General features: G+C 42.0%; 1 protein-coding gene across 1 annotated transcript; it reads left to right on the top strand.

Moving 5' to 3' along the window:
- The first annotated feature begins 4,628 nt into the window (after positions 1-4,628).
- elovl6 (ELOVL fatty acid elongase 6) lies at positions 4,629-20,931 on the top strand. Its single transcript, XM_080007897.1, has 4 exons — positions 4,629-4,799; positions 17,109-17,240; positions 17,899-18,050; positions 19,260-20,931. The coding sequence occupies exons 1-4, from the start codon at positions 4,717-4,719 to the stop codon at positions 19,694-19,696; spliced, it is 804 nt and encodes a 267-aa protein (XP_079864023.1). The 5' UTR covers positions 4,629-4,716; the 3' UTR covers positions 19,697-20,931.
- Positions 20,932-21,395: the final 464 nt, after the last annotated feature.

Raw genomic sequence — 21,395 nt, 5'->3', positions numbered from 1 at the left:
GAGGCCAAATGTAGCTCCCACATCAATGTAGATTTTCCCTTTGAATAAGATAAAAATAAAAAAAAAAAACAGCCCAAATGTGACAAACTTGACATTGCCGTCACAGCGATCACAATTTGCTCACACTTTCGGTCAAACTTATATACATTTGAAAATAGACTTATTATTATGCATTGGTAATTTGGCTGGTAAACCAACACAGGACCAAGTATGAAAACACATGAAAAGTGACATGTAAAATGTTTCATGTTCATAGTTAGATTAACGTCCACAATGTTTCAACAACAAAAAATCATGAATCCTGAACTGGTAACACGTTGGGAAAACTGGCTCTGTGTATTATTTCTTATAAACAAATGGTCTAATTGCAAATGGGAGTGTCCATGATGTGATGATTGGGTGATTAGTTTGTTAAAAGATGAGGGATGAGGGGATGGTAGCTCAGGAGGCAGAGCTGGTGGTCTAGTGATCTAAAGGTTGCTGGTTGGATCCCAGGCTCCTCCTGCTAGCATGCTGTAGTGTCCTTGAGCAAGACACTTAACCCCTCATTGCTCCTGATGGCTGCGTCCGTCAGTGATTGAACAATTGTAAGTCGCTTTGGATAAAAGCGTCTGATCAATGTAATGTAATGTAAAAAAGATGCGACACAGTATGAGCCCTGAACCTGATGTCTGGGGTTGAAATAGAGCCGCTGGTAGCAGTTCAGTGCTTCTCCGCCAGGTGGCAGTGTTCAGCACAGAACCTCACGCCTCACAAGGCCCGATCAGACCTGGACAGGACCAGTACAGGCACCCAAGCTGTTTTAACATTTGATCCATACTTTAGTATGGATACAGTACAATACAGTACATACAGTTACTTTAAGAGTTACTAGTACTTATACCTTAGTTATTAGTTGCTATTCTAACAATTACTAGGAATCATTTCAGTTTTACTTGTCAAAATGTATTCACTACTAGTACTTATTATATACAAGGCTTCAGCAGATTTGCTATTAAACAAGCAATATAAATAATATAATCTCATGGAGAAAGATTTTGATGGATTTTATTTCCTTAGATTTACGTTTTCCATTTTCCATACAAGTAAGAGTATCTCAGAGAATTGGACCAGAGTTCTTTATTTCTCCTCCAGACAGCCTGTGTTTTTATTTTACATCTATTTATTTTAATGTTCCCTACATGTATGAAACTGATTTTTTTAAAACACAACTGAGTTAAGGGACTGTCCCGTCTCATCCCATTTAAAACAAAACCCTGTGTGTCCCCACTGTTGGGACAACCGTCTCCCCGTACTTTCTGTTGCTATGGGACTTAATTTAGTAGAAACAGAATTTGTGTAAATAATAAATCCTGCACTTCTGAAACCAGGAGGCCGCATTTGCCACATTAAATTAGGTCCTTTGCATGAGCACACCCCCGACTGCTCGATAAAATCTGCGATCGCTGCCCCCCCCCCCAGCGAATGCCGCACGATCGCCCCAGCCGATACCAAATTAGGTACTAGTAACTATTCCAAATGTTATTTGTAACTATTGTGATGTTTGTAGTAACAATTTGGACAATTTAGTCATTGAATCCTATGGGGCTCCGTGTTTCAGATATTAAATATTTACCTCTGACTAGTATCTATTCTCATTGTAACTAGTTTATATTCCAATTGAACTAGTTACTATTAATTGAGTACTATCCCTTATTCATTAATGACCAGGGTCTTTTCCAGTTGTCACTAGTATTTGTTTTACCAGGATCAATGTATTTTATATCATGAGAAATGACCAGACAAAACATCTTGTTGATTAAATTTAAATGTTACGAATAAAGACAGAATGTTACTTTTTACAATCGGAAAAGGCACTAGTTACTAATGAATAAGGACTAGTGCCCTAGTACTAGTAGTAATAGTGACTAGTAAATTTGACCGGTAACAATGGATACAGATAATAGTGACAATGGATACAGATAATAGTAACAATGGGAATATATACTAGTAACAATGGGAATAGATACTAGTTACAATCTGAATATATACTAGTAACAATCTGAATAGATACTAGTAACAATGGGAACAGATACAAGTCACAATGGGAATAGATACTAGTAACACTGGGAATAGATACTAGTTACAATGGGAATAGATACTAGTTACAATGGAAATATATATTAATAACAATGGGAATAGATACTAGTTACAATGGGAATAGATATTAGTAACAATTGGGAATAGATATGTGTAAGAATGGGAATATATACGAGTAACATTGGGAATAGATACTAGTAACATTGGTTATAGATACTTGTGATAACAGGAATAAATATTAGTAACAATGGGAATATATAATAGTAACAATGGGAATAGATACTTGTAACAATGGGAATATATAATAGTAACAATGGGAATATATACTAGTAACAAAGGGAACAGATACTTGTAACAATCAGAATAGATACTTGTAACAGTGGGAAGGATACTAGTAACAATGGGAATATATACTACTAACAATGGGAATACATGTATATACCAGTAACAATGGGGATAGATACTAGTAACAATGGGAATAGATAGTAGTAACATGGGAATAGAAACTAGTAATAATAAGAATAGATACTAGTAACAAGGGTGAACAGATACCGGTAACAATGATATATATATATATATATATATATATATATATATATATATATATATATATATATATATCTCCTATAGATTAAATGTTTAAACAGCTAACTACACAGGTTGTCACATGTTGCTTGGGGGAGAATTTCTGTGAAAGAAATAGAACATAAGAGAAAAATACAATAATAATAGTTAATTTTTACTGTAAACTGTTTAATAACTGCAAAAAACTGTCTACATAACTCTCCTTTTCATCTTCATATTCAATTCAAGTTTGCTAAACTGCAGTGACAAGAATTATTGGGTTTCCAAAGGATAACAAGATATGTGTATAACAACTATGTTTGGGCGTTTGAGCATGGCTTCCGGGTTCAGTTGTATTTCGTCTGTAAACTTGAAAACTGGCCGGGGCGACCCTTAGGGCATTTGTTTTATTCAATTATGGAAACGTTGAGAAAAAAGTAAAATAAATACATCTACGATTTTGTTTGGAGAAATGCTGAGCGGATTGCGTGCCGCAGCCTATAGTACAGTCAACCTATCGTGGACACACACACACACACACACACACACACACACACACACACACACACACACACACACACACACACACACAAGTAATTTTTAAGTATGCAGTTTTGTCAGACAGTTGGTATTAATTCCTCTTTCTTTTCAAATATTTGTGCTGGTCTCTGCAGCCAACAGAGCACTTCCAATGCTTGGCTCTTAACTTCGATGGTAGCGGGTCCGGTCGCGCTCCAGCCGTGGGCGGAGTTACTCAGATGGGGGCGGTTCTAATTCTAATGCGTCCCAATGCTACGTAGGACTGAGACAAAGCTGAACGGCTCATTTTAGGACATCTTTTCTGAAACAGACAGCTCACTAAAAACTGACTGAGTTGTCTTATTTCATGTGTGTGTGTGTTAATAGTTCCATCAGAGACCCAAATGTGTGTGCACAAGCAGTGAAAACGTGAGCTCTGCGTAATAGGTTGCTTTTAAAGCTTGTTCAGGTATGGCAATTATTATAATAGGACAGATTTTCTAAGAACAGGGTTTAGAGAGACCTTTGCATGTGGAGCAAAGCAGTCAAGTAAAGTAATTCTCTGAATCCATCCAGGGGCATGGTGTTGAGTGGAAGGGTTACCTCATGCAGGATGTGGCTGTAGGTGAAAGGTGCTGTCCAGATTTCACCACGCACAACCTTGACTTCCTTGCAACAGTTTGCGGATGATACAAATTACAAGGTCCATGCTCCATCACACCAGATATGTGGTAAGATGGGAGTTATGAAATATCTACTATTGATCCTCCGCTCACCCTTTGGATTAAAAGTACAGGGTTGCGTATTCTAACCGTGGTTTGAAAGGTGATATGAAAACGAACAAATAAAGAAACATGAAAAAATAAATTAAAAATAAAAATAAAAATAAATATTTTCTCTCATTTTTTCACATTGATCCTCTGCAAACATTCTGAATGAAAACGGTGTTCGGTCAGTAACAGTTTTCAATTAGTCTTGATAATTTATATATATAATTTTGTGAGTCCATAGTTTATGCCTATAATGCATATTATGACTATTTTACAATGCATCTTCTAACCACTTCTAATGTATGTTAACAATATTGTACATATATGCATTACACTTTTATTTATAATTAGTTATAATAATTATATTTAATTATATTAAAATTTGAAACGATACTGTAATGCATATTACAGCCATATTACAATGCATAATAACCATATTATGATAAGATTAAAAGCATTTTTAAATACCATTTAATAATATTTTAATCTAATTAATTGATATTGTTGCCAACAGTAAAGTGGAGAGTGTGTGTGTGTGTGTGTGTGTATGTGTGTGAGAGGGGGGTGGGGGGGTGGGTGGTCCAGAATGCACCGCGGCGGGAAGAGGGCGTGGTCAGAGGGAGAAGGTGCCGCGAGCTCCTCCTGGCAGCGGCAGCGGCAGCGGGATGCGAGAGCGGGCTGCGAGCTGCACACCATCCCAACATAATCCTGCAGGGCTGCAAGAGAGCCGCACCAGAGCCGCAAGAGAGCCGCAAGAGAGCCGCACAACCCTCTGATTTGCATCATGTCGGTGCTGGCGCTGCAAGAGTACGAGTTCGAGAGACAGTTCAACGAGGAGGAGGCCATCCGGTGGATGCAGGAGAACTGGTAAGAACCCCGCACACACCACCACCACCACCACGCCGCACGGGGCGAACGCGGTGCCTGTGCATGCATTACAACCTCCCGCACGCCCACGGCTGTGCAGCAGGACGTGCGTGTGCGAAACGTGGCCGTGCGTGAGATCCGGCACGTAAGCGCCCCGTCTGCAGAGCCGGCTCTGAGACATCACACCGCGTTGTTGCATTCTGCAGCGCACTGTGCTGCTGCGTGTGTGGTTCTCAGGAGACGCTCGGGGCGGCTTCATGAAAACAAACACTGGCAACCATACAGTCCTGTCAGCCCACGCTCCTCTCCAGAATCTGGTGCGGCTCTGCTAATTAAACTGGACCAAATAGCCTCCGTGAGAAATGTTTCCTCTAAACAAGTCTCTCTCTCTCTCTGACAAATCCCATTCAGAACACCTTTTCCCAAGGTGCCCTGAGCACAATACAAGTCAAACAAAATCAGACCCAAGGGGACGAAACTAAATGAGACAATGTTGAAAATAGTCCTAAATTAGTCAGTCTCGGCGTAGAGTTAGAAATATATTTAATGCTAAAGAGAAAAAACATAAATATGTATAAATATGTATTTCAGTGCAGTTGTCCAGTGTCCATTAAACTTAATGCAGTGTTGGACATATTAGACTTCTAATAAACATAATACTGGACTGATGCTCTCAGAACCGTGTGTGTGTGTGTGTGTGTGTGTGTGTGTGTGTTGGTAGTGGAAGGGGCATGAGAGTAATGTGCAGGAGCTGTCCATAACCTGGTCCTGACCAGCGGCCAATCACAGTCATCTTGTGATGTCTGCTGACAGAGTGTGGGCCAATCAGGCGCCGGCAGATCTGTGTCACCCGCGCGGTGCAGGCTGGGTGGGGGTGGAGGGTGAGGCAGAACAGGGGACGGCAACACGCTCACTACTACACGGCCACATCACCTACTGACTCCACACCGAGCACAGAATGCGGCGCGCGCCCTCGGAGGGGTGGGGGTTGTTTGGACACGGGTGGAGGCTTAAGCTCCGTGTTTGTGTGCGATTCGTTTTGTGACGGGGCTGAACTGCAGACGGACCGTCCGTGTCACTGGCGGTCAGACACACACACACACACACACACACACACACACACACACACACACACACACACACACACACACACACACACACACACACACACACACACACACACACAGCGTAGGCCAGAGGGTGGAGACCCTAAACATGATCTGGTCAGACGTTAAACATGGTCTTTAAGGCGGTATTACAAAAAAACAAGGGTCCGGCGACAATAATGGTTACCCAGTTGCCCCGGGCAACAGGATTCGGGCTGTTGTCAACAATCTTGTGTGGTGTGGTTGCCCTGTTGTCAACCGCTTTCCAGGTTTCCAAAGATAAGAATCAGCATCTATGCCGCCGCACGTTTGGAAACTTCTGCCAAGAAAAATGAGTAAAGCTGCCAAATTCCAGATTTGTTTTTGTCAAAAATAGTGAAACAGGTGAGGATTTTGAAATATGGATCATATTGCATAATTATCATCACTCAATTGTAAAACAATCCCAATTCAGCAACCGTTTTGTCAATTTTGGCAACCAACAGCTGGTGAATGGATCCCAACTTGGCAACCACTTCTCAAGGTTAGTGTAAAAATAAAAGAAAGAAAAATGCAATATTCTGCACTTCATAAACTACGTTGATAAGAGCCGGAGCGATCCAAGTTCACAAAATTACGTCACTGTAACGCCACCTTAAGTGTTGGTTTTTCAAACAACACACGTCCCGATCCAAGTAGAAACACCAATGTCTACCTTTTATACAGAAGTCTGTCGAAGTCTACGAATGAACTTGGGAGATGGAACAGAATGATGCAATACCAAATGCTGTTGAAATGTTGGCCTTTGAGTTTTGCACGGATGTTAACGGCTCCTCCGCCGTCTTCCTCGGCTCCACTCGCTGGGTAACATCTGAATAAACAGTTTCGCTGACGACACCGTGTCATCATTCGAGCGGAGTTGCCAGGGATTTTGAAAGACTTTTGGGATTGCATCGACTTCTAGGCGTGCGTGCCTGCCTGACTGCCTGCGTGCCTGACTGCGTGCCTGCCTGACTGCGTGCGTGCGTGCGTGCGCAGGTGAACGCTGTTCTTTCGTCGCTTGGCCTTCTGGGTAGTGTGGCCGATCGCTTCAGAGTTGAAACACTCGGGCGTCCGGGGGACGGGGGCTGATTGGGGCTCTTGGGGGTTGGCCGTGCATTTCTTCCTGAAATTTGCCGAGCAAAGCCAATTATTACTGCTTGAAAAAAAAGGCACCGTAGTTCCCTAAAACTGGCGATGGTGGGACTATAACAACTCCCCAGCGGCATGAAGTGAAAGGCAGACAAAAGACCTCAAGAAGAAGGCTAAATACATCTATTTTTGCCAGAACAATGATGAAAAAGTAGTATTTGTATTGTGAAATACACCTCAGACTGCATGATCTGGACACTTATTTGGGTTAAGCTCTAAATGAACGTGGTATAAAATTGGCGTTTTTAAAAGGCTAAGCAGCGAGATGGCCCAGAAGTAATGAGCTGGAACAACAAAAACATAAAACAGATTTCATTGTGTGATTTGGCGTCCGACCAAACAAAACAAAGACGAAAAACAACATTATTAAAATAATATTCAAACAAAAAGCCGTAAAATTGCTGAGTCACGCTGTTCCTGGGTGGTGAGAGCATTCCTCGGTGGGTCGGCTGGATTCTGTCCGTCTCTCCCCGTCTCACTGTTTCCTTTGTCCGTCCGTCCGTCTCGCTCCGTCGGTCGCCCACCCCTCTCTCCTCCTTTCTGTTTGTCTTTGCATCACTGTCTGTTCATCTCACTGTCCTGTCTGTCTGTCTCTCTCTCTTGCTGTCTCATGGTCTCTTTCTGCCTCCCTGTCTCTCTCTCTCCCAGTCTCTCTCTCTCTCTCTCTCTCTCTCTCATGAGACAGAATCTTCCTGGGCCTGTGTGTTTGTTATGGATGATGCCAGTTGCATTAGGGTTACACATTAGTGCTTGGCGTTATGGCATAAAATGTTATCACAATAAAATATTTCATAACATCTGATAACGATATATATTAAAAAAAGATATAAAAAAAAAAAAAAAACACAGTTGTAAGCCATGATGCATTTTAAAAACATTTACTGGTAGAATGAAACTGTCCAAAATTAACACTGGTCTTAAAATAAAAATCTGCATTATAAAAAAAATATACATATTTCAACAACTTTTAGCAGCATTGAGCATCCTCTTAGAAAAATCTCAAAGAATAAAATGAACAAAAACAAATAAATGTAGCAAGCCTAAATCTAAATAAATAATAAAGGTTGTGGTGTTGCCCGTCTTGGTCAACATATTTACGAAGGATGTTTACTGTCTCCTTTGGGTCAGAACTCAAATACCCACAAAAGATGGCAAACTATCGATGTATGTGGCCCTCATTGGTCTCCAATGAATCATCCTTCTTCTCCCGCGAGTTGCTCATTTTGGACCCTGTCGCTCTGTCGCTGCTGCAGCCTATCCAGGGGGGAGGGGGCGGGACCTCTTTCTATAACGACCAACGTAATTAGCTAGAGTTGAAAGATCAGCTTCAGATCGCTGGAATTGATTTGGCTTGCCTAAATAAATTAATTAAAAAAAAGACATCGAAATGTAATTTTGACGGAGGAAAATGGCATTGTTTTTGCACTGATACACAGACTGCAAAGGGTCTTTCCCGCTTAATGTCATTATATAGTTTTGTCCATGCAACGTCAAAAAACATTGGATTGATGTCATACTCTATTGTACTAATTCGGGGTCCATCCTTCATAACATTCACACTGATCCCTTGTTGAAAGTCCCTTGATAAAGTCCAGGTGTCCAGTGGGAACGGGTGAGACGCTACGATAAGTCTCCCATCTCTGAGTCTCATTGTTCTTATTTAGCTGAAGTGTAGTCCGACCTTGTGTCAAAGGGTTTTTACAAGCTCTGACTTTTCTACCAAGAGAGATTCCTCAAGCTCGTTATTAGAATCAGAATGGGTTTTATTTCGGCAGGGGCATTTGCATACCCTTTTTTAAGAAAAATGTCAGATATATACAAATAGCCAAAGATACAAAACAGAAAAGTCAGATATATGTGATGCGATACTATGCACAGGATAAATTACGGTTATGGTGGATAGGTAGAAAATTATAAATTACAATATAAATTATTTCTATGTGCTAAGTGCTAATTTCTATGTGTCTATGTGCTATGTGCTGCTATCGTATTACAGTATGTACTGTGTAATACCAATGTTATTGCGTGTACATTATTTTACAAGTTGGGTGCGTTAGTTAGAGTTTCATGGGGGGGTGCAGAATGGGCAGGGGGCCTGTTGGTGGGCCCCTCTTCCTCCTCCTCCTCTTAGTGACGCTTTTGTCTAGAATGAAATAGCTTCCATTGGTGTTCTTGCTGTCCCTTTCTGAATGTGTTGCTCAGTAAAACATATGGCAGATCAGAGCTCCTCTTGGCTACAGGCCCAGTTGTGTCATCAAATATGGACTCACGGCTGCAAAATGCCTTCTCTTCATGGGAACGTGAATGGAGTTTTCACATAATTATTCCCGTCAGTCTGCTTTCAATGCAGACTCTTTCGTACTGACATTTTTACCATTGTATGCACGTCCCTCGAATGGCTCTCAGTGAATTGATTTCTCTTTACCGGTTTCCAAGTCAGAGCAGTAAATCAGCAGCTCATGTACCTGCTGCCGGTGGGGCTCCGACTCCCAGTTTGTGTTACTAAGCAGCAATAACAACAAACTCACAATGACTAACAACAAAACATAATTAAAGAGAGAACAATAAGATAGAGATATAATATTTACAGTATGATAAATGGAAAACCAAGTCACGGTCATGTCATACAATTACTTTTTAGCTTCCTGTATGCCACTAATATAAGCTTATAAGAACGACACATGTCTCAGCGAGCCAGCCAATTCTCCTTAACTCAACTGTTGGAAACTCACCTCATTCACATTTTATTTATTCAGTATTTCGAAGATTGGCTTAGAAATTCCCTTAAACATGGATTGAATGCACGCCGATTTTACAAAAGGACCATAATGAGCTGAAATAATTCAACATCCGTGTTTCATCATTCAGCAAAAATTACTAGATACTAGAGACTGACTAGAGACAGCATAGGGCAGAAAGACAGAATTAAGACACAGGAGTCCTGACAGCAACAGGTGACGCAAAATATCTGTGCCCAGGTGTGAAGCTTGTTGCTACTAACACTACTGCTTCGGAACAAATATTTAATCAGCTAAGAGCGTGACCGTGTATGTCCTATTCCTTATTCTTCCTAATTTAACCCCAAACCTTTTACCAGCATGCCAACAATGACTGTAGCTTCACTTACCGAAAACCTATCAAACCATGGTCAGGTGTGTACCAAAGCACCCCTACCATGACACACGACACAAATTCAAAGTAGTCTGATCGCTGTGCTGTTCACACAACACAACTTTCTGTCTTGTGATCGGGAACCTTGCAGTCTTGTGGTTTTTACACTACATGACTGATCGGCGACAGGGGGTCACACACTACAAGATCTTTCACCAGGAGGAAACAAACTACGTTTTGTCACAAAACACGCGGCGGACAGAATTATTTATTTTTTATTACGTTCTTGATCACTAAAAAAATAAAATAAAAAGCAGAATTTAAATAAATATGTTAAAACTAGAATAGAAAAGTAAATTAGGTATGGTTGTGGGTTTCTGGCTGCTGTTCCTTGCTCTCCGGTCTCCACTCCTCCCCTCCTCCTCACTCTGTGACGGCTCTCATTGGCTGTAGCTTGTTGCATCACTCCCAACCCAATCCCGAAAGCGACCAGATACTAAATCTGCTTGATATCTTACCTGCTTCTGAGCCGCCGGCGGGCAGTCGGATCGCGTTGTGAGCAGTTCACACCACACCCCCGTCGCCCACGGGAGCGCACTATGATTTGCCCCCGATCTGGGGCTTTGCTCGGCCATCTCCAAAAACCTGTCAGCGAGTGGAAGATCGGGCCAAAATCACAATCTGAACCAGGCATTATATTTCCTTTTATTACCTTCATAATAAATTCTCCCGTCTCACCAATCCTCGCCAGTCCTACAAACTCAGCACGCATGCACTCCTTTCTACTTGCAGTCATACGGTACATGCATAGGTCCTAGTAGTAAGCACACTCTTGAGTATGATGGTGACACACAAACAGGCTCCATCCCTCTCATCCTTGCATTGCAAAGTCGGGATTATGTAACGGCTGAAATCTCCTGGGGTGACTCCACTGATCCAAGTTCCCGGCAGGTTAGACACCAACGATCAGTACAGCCAGTGGGGAATCAACGCTCCTCAGTAAACCACATATCTGCTCCAGAGACATCTCACATGTGACAAAATCATTTCACAATATATTTGACCAAATACCTTGACAGTTTGAGTATTTGGGGGAAGATTATTGGTGCTTTAATTAGATATTTACACACAAGATGAACAATCAGTGGTTGATGCGGACCTAATGACCAAGCAGGCATTGATTAGAAGCTGGAACAGTCTATGAAGTTCAGACAACGGCATGACTTTACAATTATTTACCTATATCTCCATATTACGATGACCAAAATCCCAGACAATATCGAGTCCCATACATGTATCAGCATCATACACCCAGCCCTAAAATCAAGTGAAAATCAACTTTTCTTCTGCTGTTCTCCCTTCCACTGATTACATTTTGAATATATCAGATGTGTTCGCAAAGCACTCCATACTTCATTAGACAATTGGCAAACTGCACAGGGGAGAAGGCTGTTCAATGATGCGGTTGCATTTCAGATTCAGTTTGGAAGCAGGAATGAGGTCGTGTTAGGACGTCATGCACAAAAGGCAATTCCACATTGTTGCATGTGGATCGGAGAGATGACTGCCCTTACCCTATGTGGTATGTAGTCAAAATGCATCCCAAAATGACCATCTCTGGAGGAGGTTTGGGTGAATGCATCTCAATCTCTGCCCAATACATCTTTACACAGCGCATTTACACCCGTCTACCGTCTGAACATTTGAGATGTTCATGCTTATTGCATTCTATGCGTGCAGAGAAATCCGAAGCTTGCAGGGTTTATTTGGGTGTCAAACTGCTTCCCAAACCTGCCAGCTGTTTACCCAGATGTTAAATGGAGAAGTCAGAATCTCTGGGTGAAATACCACAAAGCCACATAAAAACTGGATTTCCTGATGTGAAATTGTAGATTGACAATGTAAAGAAATTACAGGCAGTCTCCTGTCTAGTCTGCACTAAGTTGAGACAAAATATGAATTACAATCAGACAACTACAAAGTCAAAGATACAATTCCACAGTGTTTAGTGAGCGTCTCTATAGGTCTGTCATGGATGATGATATACCCAAAAATAAAATACTGGGCTGTTGGGAGCTCTTCTGTCACCAGGAAAAACAATGCCCCTCTACACAATATCATCAGTTTGAAGAGTAAAAGAAAGATGCAGTGATTTCATTTAACATTGGAATGGTGCCACCGTAACATGTGTGCTTAACGTGTTCCTTGCCATTGCAACAGCATAGTAGTGGCAGGCAGAGTTGGACTCTACTGAAGAGCGTTGCCCCTGTAGCCGTATTTGCTCAGTTCTGGCTTTGGCGAAGGCCGCACCAATTTGACTCCTGGCCAACATGTCTTGCCTGGAGATAAGGACCGGGCATGAGAGAGGGCAGCACTGCCAGAGATGGCCTCTCTGCCAAACAGAGCTGTTTTTTGTTTTTTTCACCGGTGTTTTGTCTGCAGCCTTGAGTGTGCCATTTGGGGGTCAGGGATGAACTTTTTTCCACCATTAATTATTGCTCATAGATCACAGTTTCCAAACTGTAATAATGTGATAAATTACAGTATCTAGCTACAGTATTCAACCGTGCTTTTGACTTTGCTCTGTGGAAATTCCTCTTGTTAATAAGGTGTTAATAAGAATTGTTATGAACCTTACACACCAACATTACGGTCCAACAGAAATATGCAAAAGTAAAATTAAAAAAAATTAAAATAAAATAAAAAATACTATAAAATACTAGCCAACATCAGCTAGTTTAGTTCAGGGCTGGCGGACAAGACATTGCAAGGTCACATTTTTTGGATATCTACAGTACCTCAGCCAGACAACAGCTTTGAACGTAACAGCCGGATACGTTGGAATTTTTTCTGATCGTTCCGAAGTTAAACCGACCCATGTTTTCATAAATATGTGACAATGAATAATGTTGCTACATAAGCCAGGACTTTCACAGGGAGGCCACTGCCTGGCCTATTAAGCAGAGCATTTCATTTAACTTTCTGACAATTTTAACCAAAAAAAAAAGACCCAAAACAAAAATGGATATTCAGCAGTGGTTTAACATCCCTCAACACGTTCACTTAAAAGAGGAATTTTAAACAAGATAATTGATTGCAGACGCGATGAACCGGTTATAATTAGAGAATTCGTTTCACCAGCTTTCCCCTGAATCTCGCAGCCGGGGAGAAATCTCTGCTCTGAATCTGATTCTGAGAGTTTTACCAGGAGTTTTTCACCTCCAAAAAAACAAGTTTGTAGTTTTCCATTTGTGCCGCTTCATCTGTTTTCTCCCTCTCACACAGTCATCAGCCAGGAAGAGTGCAGGATACTTTAAACTTTCCTCTGTTTTCAACATTTAGTATTTTTGATATGCATTCAGAGGTCCTCTGATTTTAGACAATTACTCACCAGATGTTTGTGGCGTACTGTTACTGGCACTGAGTAGTTAGTTTCTCCCCCTTGTCCAATGTCTGCACTTTTTACTGGTTTTCCCCTTTCATGATGGTGTAGGCCAAGACATTTCGCCAACATGATCACATGCTGTTTTGAACTTTAGAAGTGAAGCGTGTGACGTGTCCACGTCATAGTGACAAATACACGTCTTGAAGAAAGGTACCTAACCAGGAAATCCACAAAACATTTAATACCATGTGAAACCGTACCCACAATTACAGCCATGCCAAGTAAAAAATCACATTACTGGCCTGGTCCTGTAATATCAATGCTGTCCAAAAAATGGCTCTGGACATCAGCTTTGAGTTTTGGTTTGAGCTGTGGCTGTTCCGGTCTGGACTTCCCACTGAGGGTATGATCTTGTGTTGCATCTCATTCTCATAAAGATCTCTTGTCTTGCGTCTGATGTGCCTCTTTGTGTTTATAAAAATAAAAAATATGATAAGTAACATGGGATTTTCCATTCATGAGCGGATATTGTGAGAAATATCATTGTGGACTCTTGACCGGAGCTTGGTTTGGTCCGTAGCGGAGGCAGTGTGTGATTTTAATTCACACTGAAGTCTCAAATATATTCCTCTTGCTGCAGGCGAAGCTTGGACAACAGTCCTTCCCCCCTACGCCAGTGACCAATCAGCTTCTTCACCTCCCCGTTCTCCACCATCTTGTACGTGTTGACAGCCTTGTCTGCGTTGACCTCGGCCATTTTTCATTTTCAGCCCCCAACTATTGTTTCTGACATTCATATTGTTCCTCCAAAACATCCTGGAGCAGAGTCTGTATCTTTCGACCTTTAGCTCAGCGTACATGCACAAACAAACGATAAAATGTAGCTGGAAGAGACTAGAAAAAGCAAAAATACGACTGGTACAGCAGCCAAAGCAGTTTATGAAAAGCATCACACCAACCATTCAAATAAGTAACAGATGCCTTCTAAAATGAGTCAGTTGTAATGTGTTTAAATGCTTTACTGGTGGACCTCTGTTTCAATCAAGTATTGTATTATAGGCAACTCCAGCCCTTTTTAAGTGATAAAAATACACATTTTCCTTCCGTAAATTCCTAAATTTAGATGAAATGTTAAGAGTGAAGGCATTTTCTCTCGGAAGATACAACACAACAAAGGCTTTATTTCCCAAAGGATTATGTGTAATGTACAACCTTTGTGTAGGGTTTGACTACACACACAAAAGTGCGCTTCACAAGGCCACCCGTGAACCCATCCAACCATTAATCACTGTGACCTCTGACCTTCTGCGAGCTTGGAAGACGGTGTGAGAGGATAGATGGCTCTGGGGCCGTTGTTTGGCCTCGGCCCTCCTGGCCTGGTAAAGTAGGCCAGTGCCTGGCGAGCGTCCGCCCCCTGCCCCAGGCCCCCCCCACCGACCCACCGGGGAACACTGATGTCATTCTGCGGAGCGGCAGAACGACTCGGACCGAGCTGCCTTCTCCTCTGTTCAGTGGAGGAGTTCTCAGGCAGCCAGTGGGTTTGCGGTGGTCAGAACACAGTGGAGTCCATTCATGACAACTGTACAAGCTGCCCTCTTGTAGTTACACAGAGCTAGGAGATACTGGAGGAATTTATTATCACTGTAATAATTTGACATGTTGCACCATCTGCATAAAAATAACATCTGCTAATAAATTCTACATCCCATGTTGAAGAATCAAAGTGAGGTTCATCCCATTAAACCATGTGATAAGATTTTTATTTTTTATTTTTTATGAAATCTCTTGAATATCAAGTAGGTTAAAACGATGAAAGCATAAAGTATGTTTTCTTTGCAGGGACACAAGTATAATGTGAAAAATATAACTAATTGTAAGGCGCTTATGTGTTTTTCCTTTCATAGTATTACATATTAAAAAAGGTGATCTCATAAAAATGGTTCCACTATAATAGTACCATCAAAATCTCACATTAGGACATTGCTCGGCCTGACTGTGGTGGGAAACTGCTGTGTTGACTACACTGCACCTGCAAAAGCAAAACAGATCTCTCGCTATACCAGTATTTGGAGAGCAGCCTTGGTAGTACTTGGTATCGAAAAGAGTTTGGAACCTGAAGACTGGTTGTAGATGCGGACGGGCAGTTCAAGGTACAACCTATCTTAGAATACAATCATTTTAATTCATGCTCTGTAATACAGTCCTCTTCTGTCCACTGATCCAACCCCACTGGAGCTACTTGAGGTTTGGTGCACGCCAGCTAATATTCACATCCAAACACATGTATGTAATGGCCTACTTAAATGACACTGCGCCACATTTGCCACCATGAGAGACTTGTGTTTTAAAGCAAGTCTTATTTTTGTATTTCACGTAATTTCAGACTCTTGCTGGTCGTTTTCTGCAGCAGCTTGTCGGGTTTGACCAGCTGTGCTGCCTTTTGTGCTGAGCTCTGGGCAGTTTTCTCAGTCCAGGTGGCGTTTCAGCACGAGTCTGCTACTTTATGTGGCACAACAAGGCTTCCTGGCAAGCAAACTCAGAGAAATTAGATGACGGCAGTAGGAACTACATGACGCTGCTCCCTTCAATTGAAAGAAAGTCATCTCACAGGATAACTTGGCACGTTGATGATCCCTTGCGTGTCGAGCCCTCCCATTCCTCCCATTGCTCAAATATAGGACTGATTGCGCTGTTTTTTGTTTTGTTTTTTAACAAGCTTGTTATGTTCAGTTTTGACCTCCAGACATGTTTCCCAGTTGCCCCAGGGGAACTAGATTTGGGCCATTGCCATTGTCTGGTTGCGGCACTTTTCACATGTAAAAAGATATCTAATATTTATGATCTATACCTCCGTATGTATTGTGAGAATACTGAAATATGGATTCTGATTGGTTGGTTTCATCTGACAAGTTCCAATACCATCAGAACTTTTCGGCGCGATTACAAGTCAATATTTGACTTCACTTTTTTCATTACTTCATAACATTTGGTCAGTCAAGCCCTTCCTCCTCTTCTTTGTGGTGTAGTATCAGAAAGAAAAAATATTTGCCAGATTTACAAACTTGTTGACAGGAGAGATAAAGAAAAAATGCAAAAAATGGGCGTGCAATTTCTGCATTTGGCAGTTTTGGAATATTTTCCACCTCTTTGTACAAAAGACTTATTGGCAAGCCAATGTCGCAGTGTTCCTTGGAGTAAACATATTCCTAAGATTTGATTTTGTATGCCAGCTTGGTAGTTGGGATGGATTCATTGGATGTGTATCTAATGTTGAAAAAGTATAACTTTAGCAAATCATTGTTCAGAGCTAGGGACATAATTTCTAGAAAAGAGTCTCATCTAGTTGTTTTTTATTACCATTGAAAATAAAATCAGTGGTATCATCCATATCTACTTGGTAGCACTGTCTTTGTAATGTTTCCCTCGTGAAGCCAAATGAGTGTGAGATTGACCATGAATGGACATGTGGGAATGCTAAAAAATATGACTTTTATAGTTCGGACATGATGTGAACCATTTTTCTTGTTGCGTTGACAGGAAAAAATCTTTTCTCTTCTCGGCCCTCTATGCGGCCTGCATCCTGGGCGGGCGGCGTCTCATGAAGCAGAGGGAGAAGTTCGAGCTGAGGAAACCTCTGGTGCTCTGGTCTCTTACCCTCGCTGTTTTCAGGTGAGTAAACTCCAGCTCTGGCTTTGTTCCAGTAAGATTTAAATGTGCCAGCTTGACACTAAGCTGAGGCTTATCTAACTTTTCACTGCTTCCTACCACAAATAGACACAGATGATTGTACAACTGATACAAAGACTCAACACAGGCCATTCATATATATGCCATGAAAACTCTTACATAGTTCAGGCACACATGTGGTGCAAGCATGACCAAGGCCAAATTTCATCTCCAACCAGCCATCATTACTAAGGCTGTCTATCTTCTTCATAGAAGAGTTCCTTGGACCTTGATGATAGGAGGGGATCTGAAGTAGCTATTGGCTGGTGATTTATAGACACTACACTATTACGTAGACTGATGCTAAGATGTCTGACATTGGGTGCAGGCGGTCTGCTCCATATGCAGGATTTAGGAACAAGGCAGGTCCGTAACAGAATGTGGCCTAGCCATGAGAGCTTTTGCTGATGTGGAAATTCCGGTTAGTCACCAATAGTTAGCAGCTTTCCTGTAATGTACTTCATGGTTCATTGTACCAATTGATAAAGGGCTAACGACCCAAAACATTCTATACACACATTTAAATCACAGTCCTACATAAATAATGAATAGATTAAGTGCGTACAGCAATTAATAAACCATGTGCTCACTGTACTTGCAGTATATTTGGTGCCATCCGTACGGGGAGTTACATGACGTACATCCTGATGACCAAAGGCCTTAAACAATCCGTTTGTGACCAAAGCTTCTACAACGGTCCTGTCAGCAAGTTCTGGGCGTACGCGTTCGTGCTGAGTAAAGCTCCAGAACTGGGTAAGAGAAGAACCATGGCTCCCACTCTGGTCCTTTATTATTTGGCCATTTTCATTCTGTATCAGCTGTTAATATTCCATTGTATTTTATTATACTGTATTCTGATGGAATGGCCAATGCTTGATTAAACAGGTTGATGGATGATTAATACACTTTTTATAGAAGTAGTTCAAGTTTATAGTAGTTCAGAATGTAGCTGCAATTAAAACTAAGATCTCCTTTTGTGTTAACTTGTATTGTACTTCGATCTCTTATAGGAGTGTGACGATTCCGGCTAGAAACCTAAAATCGATCGAAACGAGCGTTCATTTTTTTTTTCGAAATCACAAGAAGGTTCACGATTCTCCCCATATTTTTGTGGGCAATATTGTCAGACATGGTCACCATATTGGGGCGGTCAAGATCTGCCGGTAAACAAATGCAGTGTGCGCTCGGGGGTGCTGGCCCCTCCCGAGTCGACTGCGCCTCGCCCGGCTCACATAAAATTTGGTTCAGAGTTGGGCGAGCTGCGGTTGGCTTTGGAGGGGTCCATTGCGCCGCATCCCTTAATGCACACTGCACCCACCCACAAGCGGCTCTCGGGAGGTGGGGAGGCACTGTTCTCTGAAAAAGAAAATGTATTATTGTCTTTTCTATTGGAATTCACAGTCCATTTGTGCTATTTAAACTAGGGATGTTAAAATGTGCCCATCAAACCAACCGTCTCTGTGTCAACAGTAAAATAAAAAAATGTGAAAGATGCTCAAATTAAAATAAAAAATAAAAACGAACTGTACTGTTTTCCAAACTGGGAGGGAGCAGCCCTAACCCCAACCCCTAATCTCTTCTATAATTCAGCTTTTGAGATCTGGAAGATGTATTTCCCTTATTTCACAGGCGCTAGGCTAGTTGATTCCCTCCGTAGCTTTGCAATGTGCTTACACGTAAGCATTCAGAACTACAGTATCAGGAACAGGAGTAAATTGTTTGTGGTGTGGTTTAAGCAGCCACACCTGTCTCAGTAATTGGATCCGGGATCAGTGTGGCTGTACCACAGTTGCTCGTTAAGAGTAATCAACGATCAACGATGACTGGATGCCAGATCTGCCACATAATTCAACAACAATTTGAGCCCATCCTAAAGTGTAAGGATAGCCCCACAATGTCGAGAATTGATCTTGTGTCTAATCCCCCCCACCCCTCCCCTCCCCTCCCCTCCCCTCCACCCAGGTGACACGCTCTTCATCGTTCTGAGGAAGCAGAAGCTCATCTTCCTCCATTGGTACCACCACATCACCGTGCTACTCTACTCCTGGTACTCTTACAAGGACATGGTGGCCGGCGGAGGCTGGTTCATGACCATGAACTACCTAGTCCACGCCGTCATGTACAGCTACTATGCCCTGCGAGCCGCCGGCTTCAAGGTGTCACGCAAGCTTGCCATGATAATCACGCTGACTCAGATCACGCAGATGGTGGTGGGCTGCGTGGTCAACTACCTGGTGTACTCCTGGATGCAGCAGGGCCAGGAGTGTCCGTCCCACGTCCAAAACATCGTCTGGTCGTCCCTCATGTATCTCAGCTACTTTGTCCTGTTCGTCCAGTTCTTCTATGAGGCGTACGTGGGCAAGAGAGCCAGCGCCACGGCCGCCAAGAAGGCCCAGTAGAGAGAATTATTTAAAAAAAAAAGTTGTAGTTTAGAGGGACGAAGTGAGGTTTTAAGAGTCTGAGGGAATAGGAGAGGAGGGACAGACGACTTTGGAGGCAGAGCGTAGAAGGGGGTGTCGGGAGAGAGCGGTGATGTGATGGAGGTTTGGTGATGGGGAGGTGGGGAATACTGTATGATCATTTGAGCTGCTTAAGCATTACTACTAATGTGCAGATCCAAAACACCTGGAGGGGGATGATCTCTCTCCGAGGGAGCCGGTAGATTCAGCGTGTCTACATGATGCCAGTGAGTTGTCTACATGTTTCAACACACCCTTTTTGATTCGCCACATTTTTTTATAAAGATTACTGTATTACAGATGAAGGAATTACATCTGCCAAGAGCATATGTTGACTTGATAAATAAAATACAAGATGGTGCGTGTGAAGGTGGATGGATCCATGGTTTGTCTGAAACCATCTGAGTGTGATTTTGTCTGTTTGTCTACAGTGTCATTGCTTCGTTTTAATCTGTCAAATAGTTCTGGACAGTAGTAAGTGTAAAGTTTACAGACAGGGTGAGCGGTACTTGACCCTCTGTATCCTGCAGTGCAAAAAGCGACATTTTCTCAGGTCTTAGGCTATCTCTTTCCTTTTATAACTACATATCAGAAAAGTAGACATGTTAAACACCAGGACTGGTCTGCGGTACGGCTGAGAGGCATCGGAAAGGGCTGCGTTTCTTTCATCTGGATGTCTGAATGAAGCGTACAGGGGGAAGAAGAGTCGGGTCGTGGCTCTGACCGGGAACAGATGAGGACAGTGATCTGGTTCACCGCCTAAAATAAAAATCTATGGCTAGGCTACACTTTTGGAAAATTAAATTCCATCGATTTCCAAAGACTTCTGTGTGAGAAAGGGTCCACTAACACTGCAAAAAAGCACTGTTGTCGGACACTGAAAGCTCAAATGAAACTTTAACATATTTATGTTAAGCTAAGGTGAAAAAATTTGAAACATGCAATTGTCAAAATTTGCTGTATTGACTTAAAATGGTCTGTGTCATGATGGTGTCTGTCATGCTGTTGTTCATTTGCACTGTATCAACGTCAAAAAGAAGAGAAACTTAACAAATGAACAGAGTGAGAAAAAAAAGGGTCACTTTCTGCCTGTGGTGTGTTTGCTTGTTTTGTCATTTTCCACAATCAGTTGCTTGGCATGGGACTAATTCTTGTATGAGGAAAAACCTGTTCAGTGGTGTCAGTTGCTGTTTTTGCACTCTTCTGTCAAAAGTAGACGAGGTATTTGCACAAGAGCAAAACCTGATTGGGCTCATGTTTAAGTAACAGGTGACACGGTAAGTGGTATGCCAGCTTTCTAGCTTCTTGTACAGTATCACTCCAGTCACTAAAGCTTTGTGATTTCTTCGACAGAGAAACCCAATCTGCTGCTAGGAGGGACTCCACCATAATTGGCTGGAGTGGGGAGGTTCATACGCAGCTGGATTTAGTATTCAATTAGGATCAACCACAGCCAGCAGTTTTTACTTTGGTTTGTTTCCCTCAATGACTCCCATAAAAAAAAGTAATTAAAGAAAAAGCAACAGCAGTGATTTCAATGTTTTGAGGCCACTTCCCATCTCTGCATTACCCTCAGAACCATCTTAAATAAGTTCAGTGTAAAAACGTCACTAGTAGAGAAATAAGAATTGGGAACTAT

This window comes from Zeus faber (assembly GCF_960531495.2).
Source record: "Zeus faber genome assembly, chromosome: 10".
NCBI classification, from domain to species: Eukaryota; Metazoa; Chordata; class Actinopteri; order Zeiformes; family Zeidae; genus Zeus; species Zeus faber.
The sequence above is the reverse complement of the archived record's forward strand: the minus strand, read 5'-3'. Positions and strand labels throughout refer to the sequence as shown.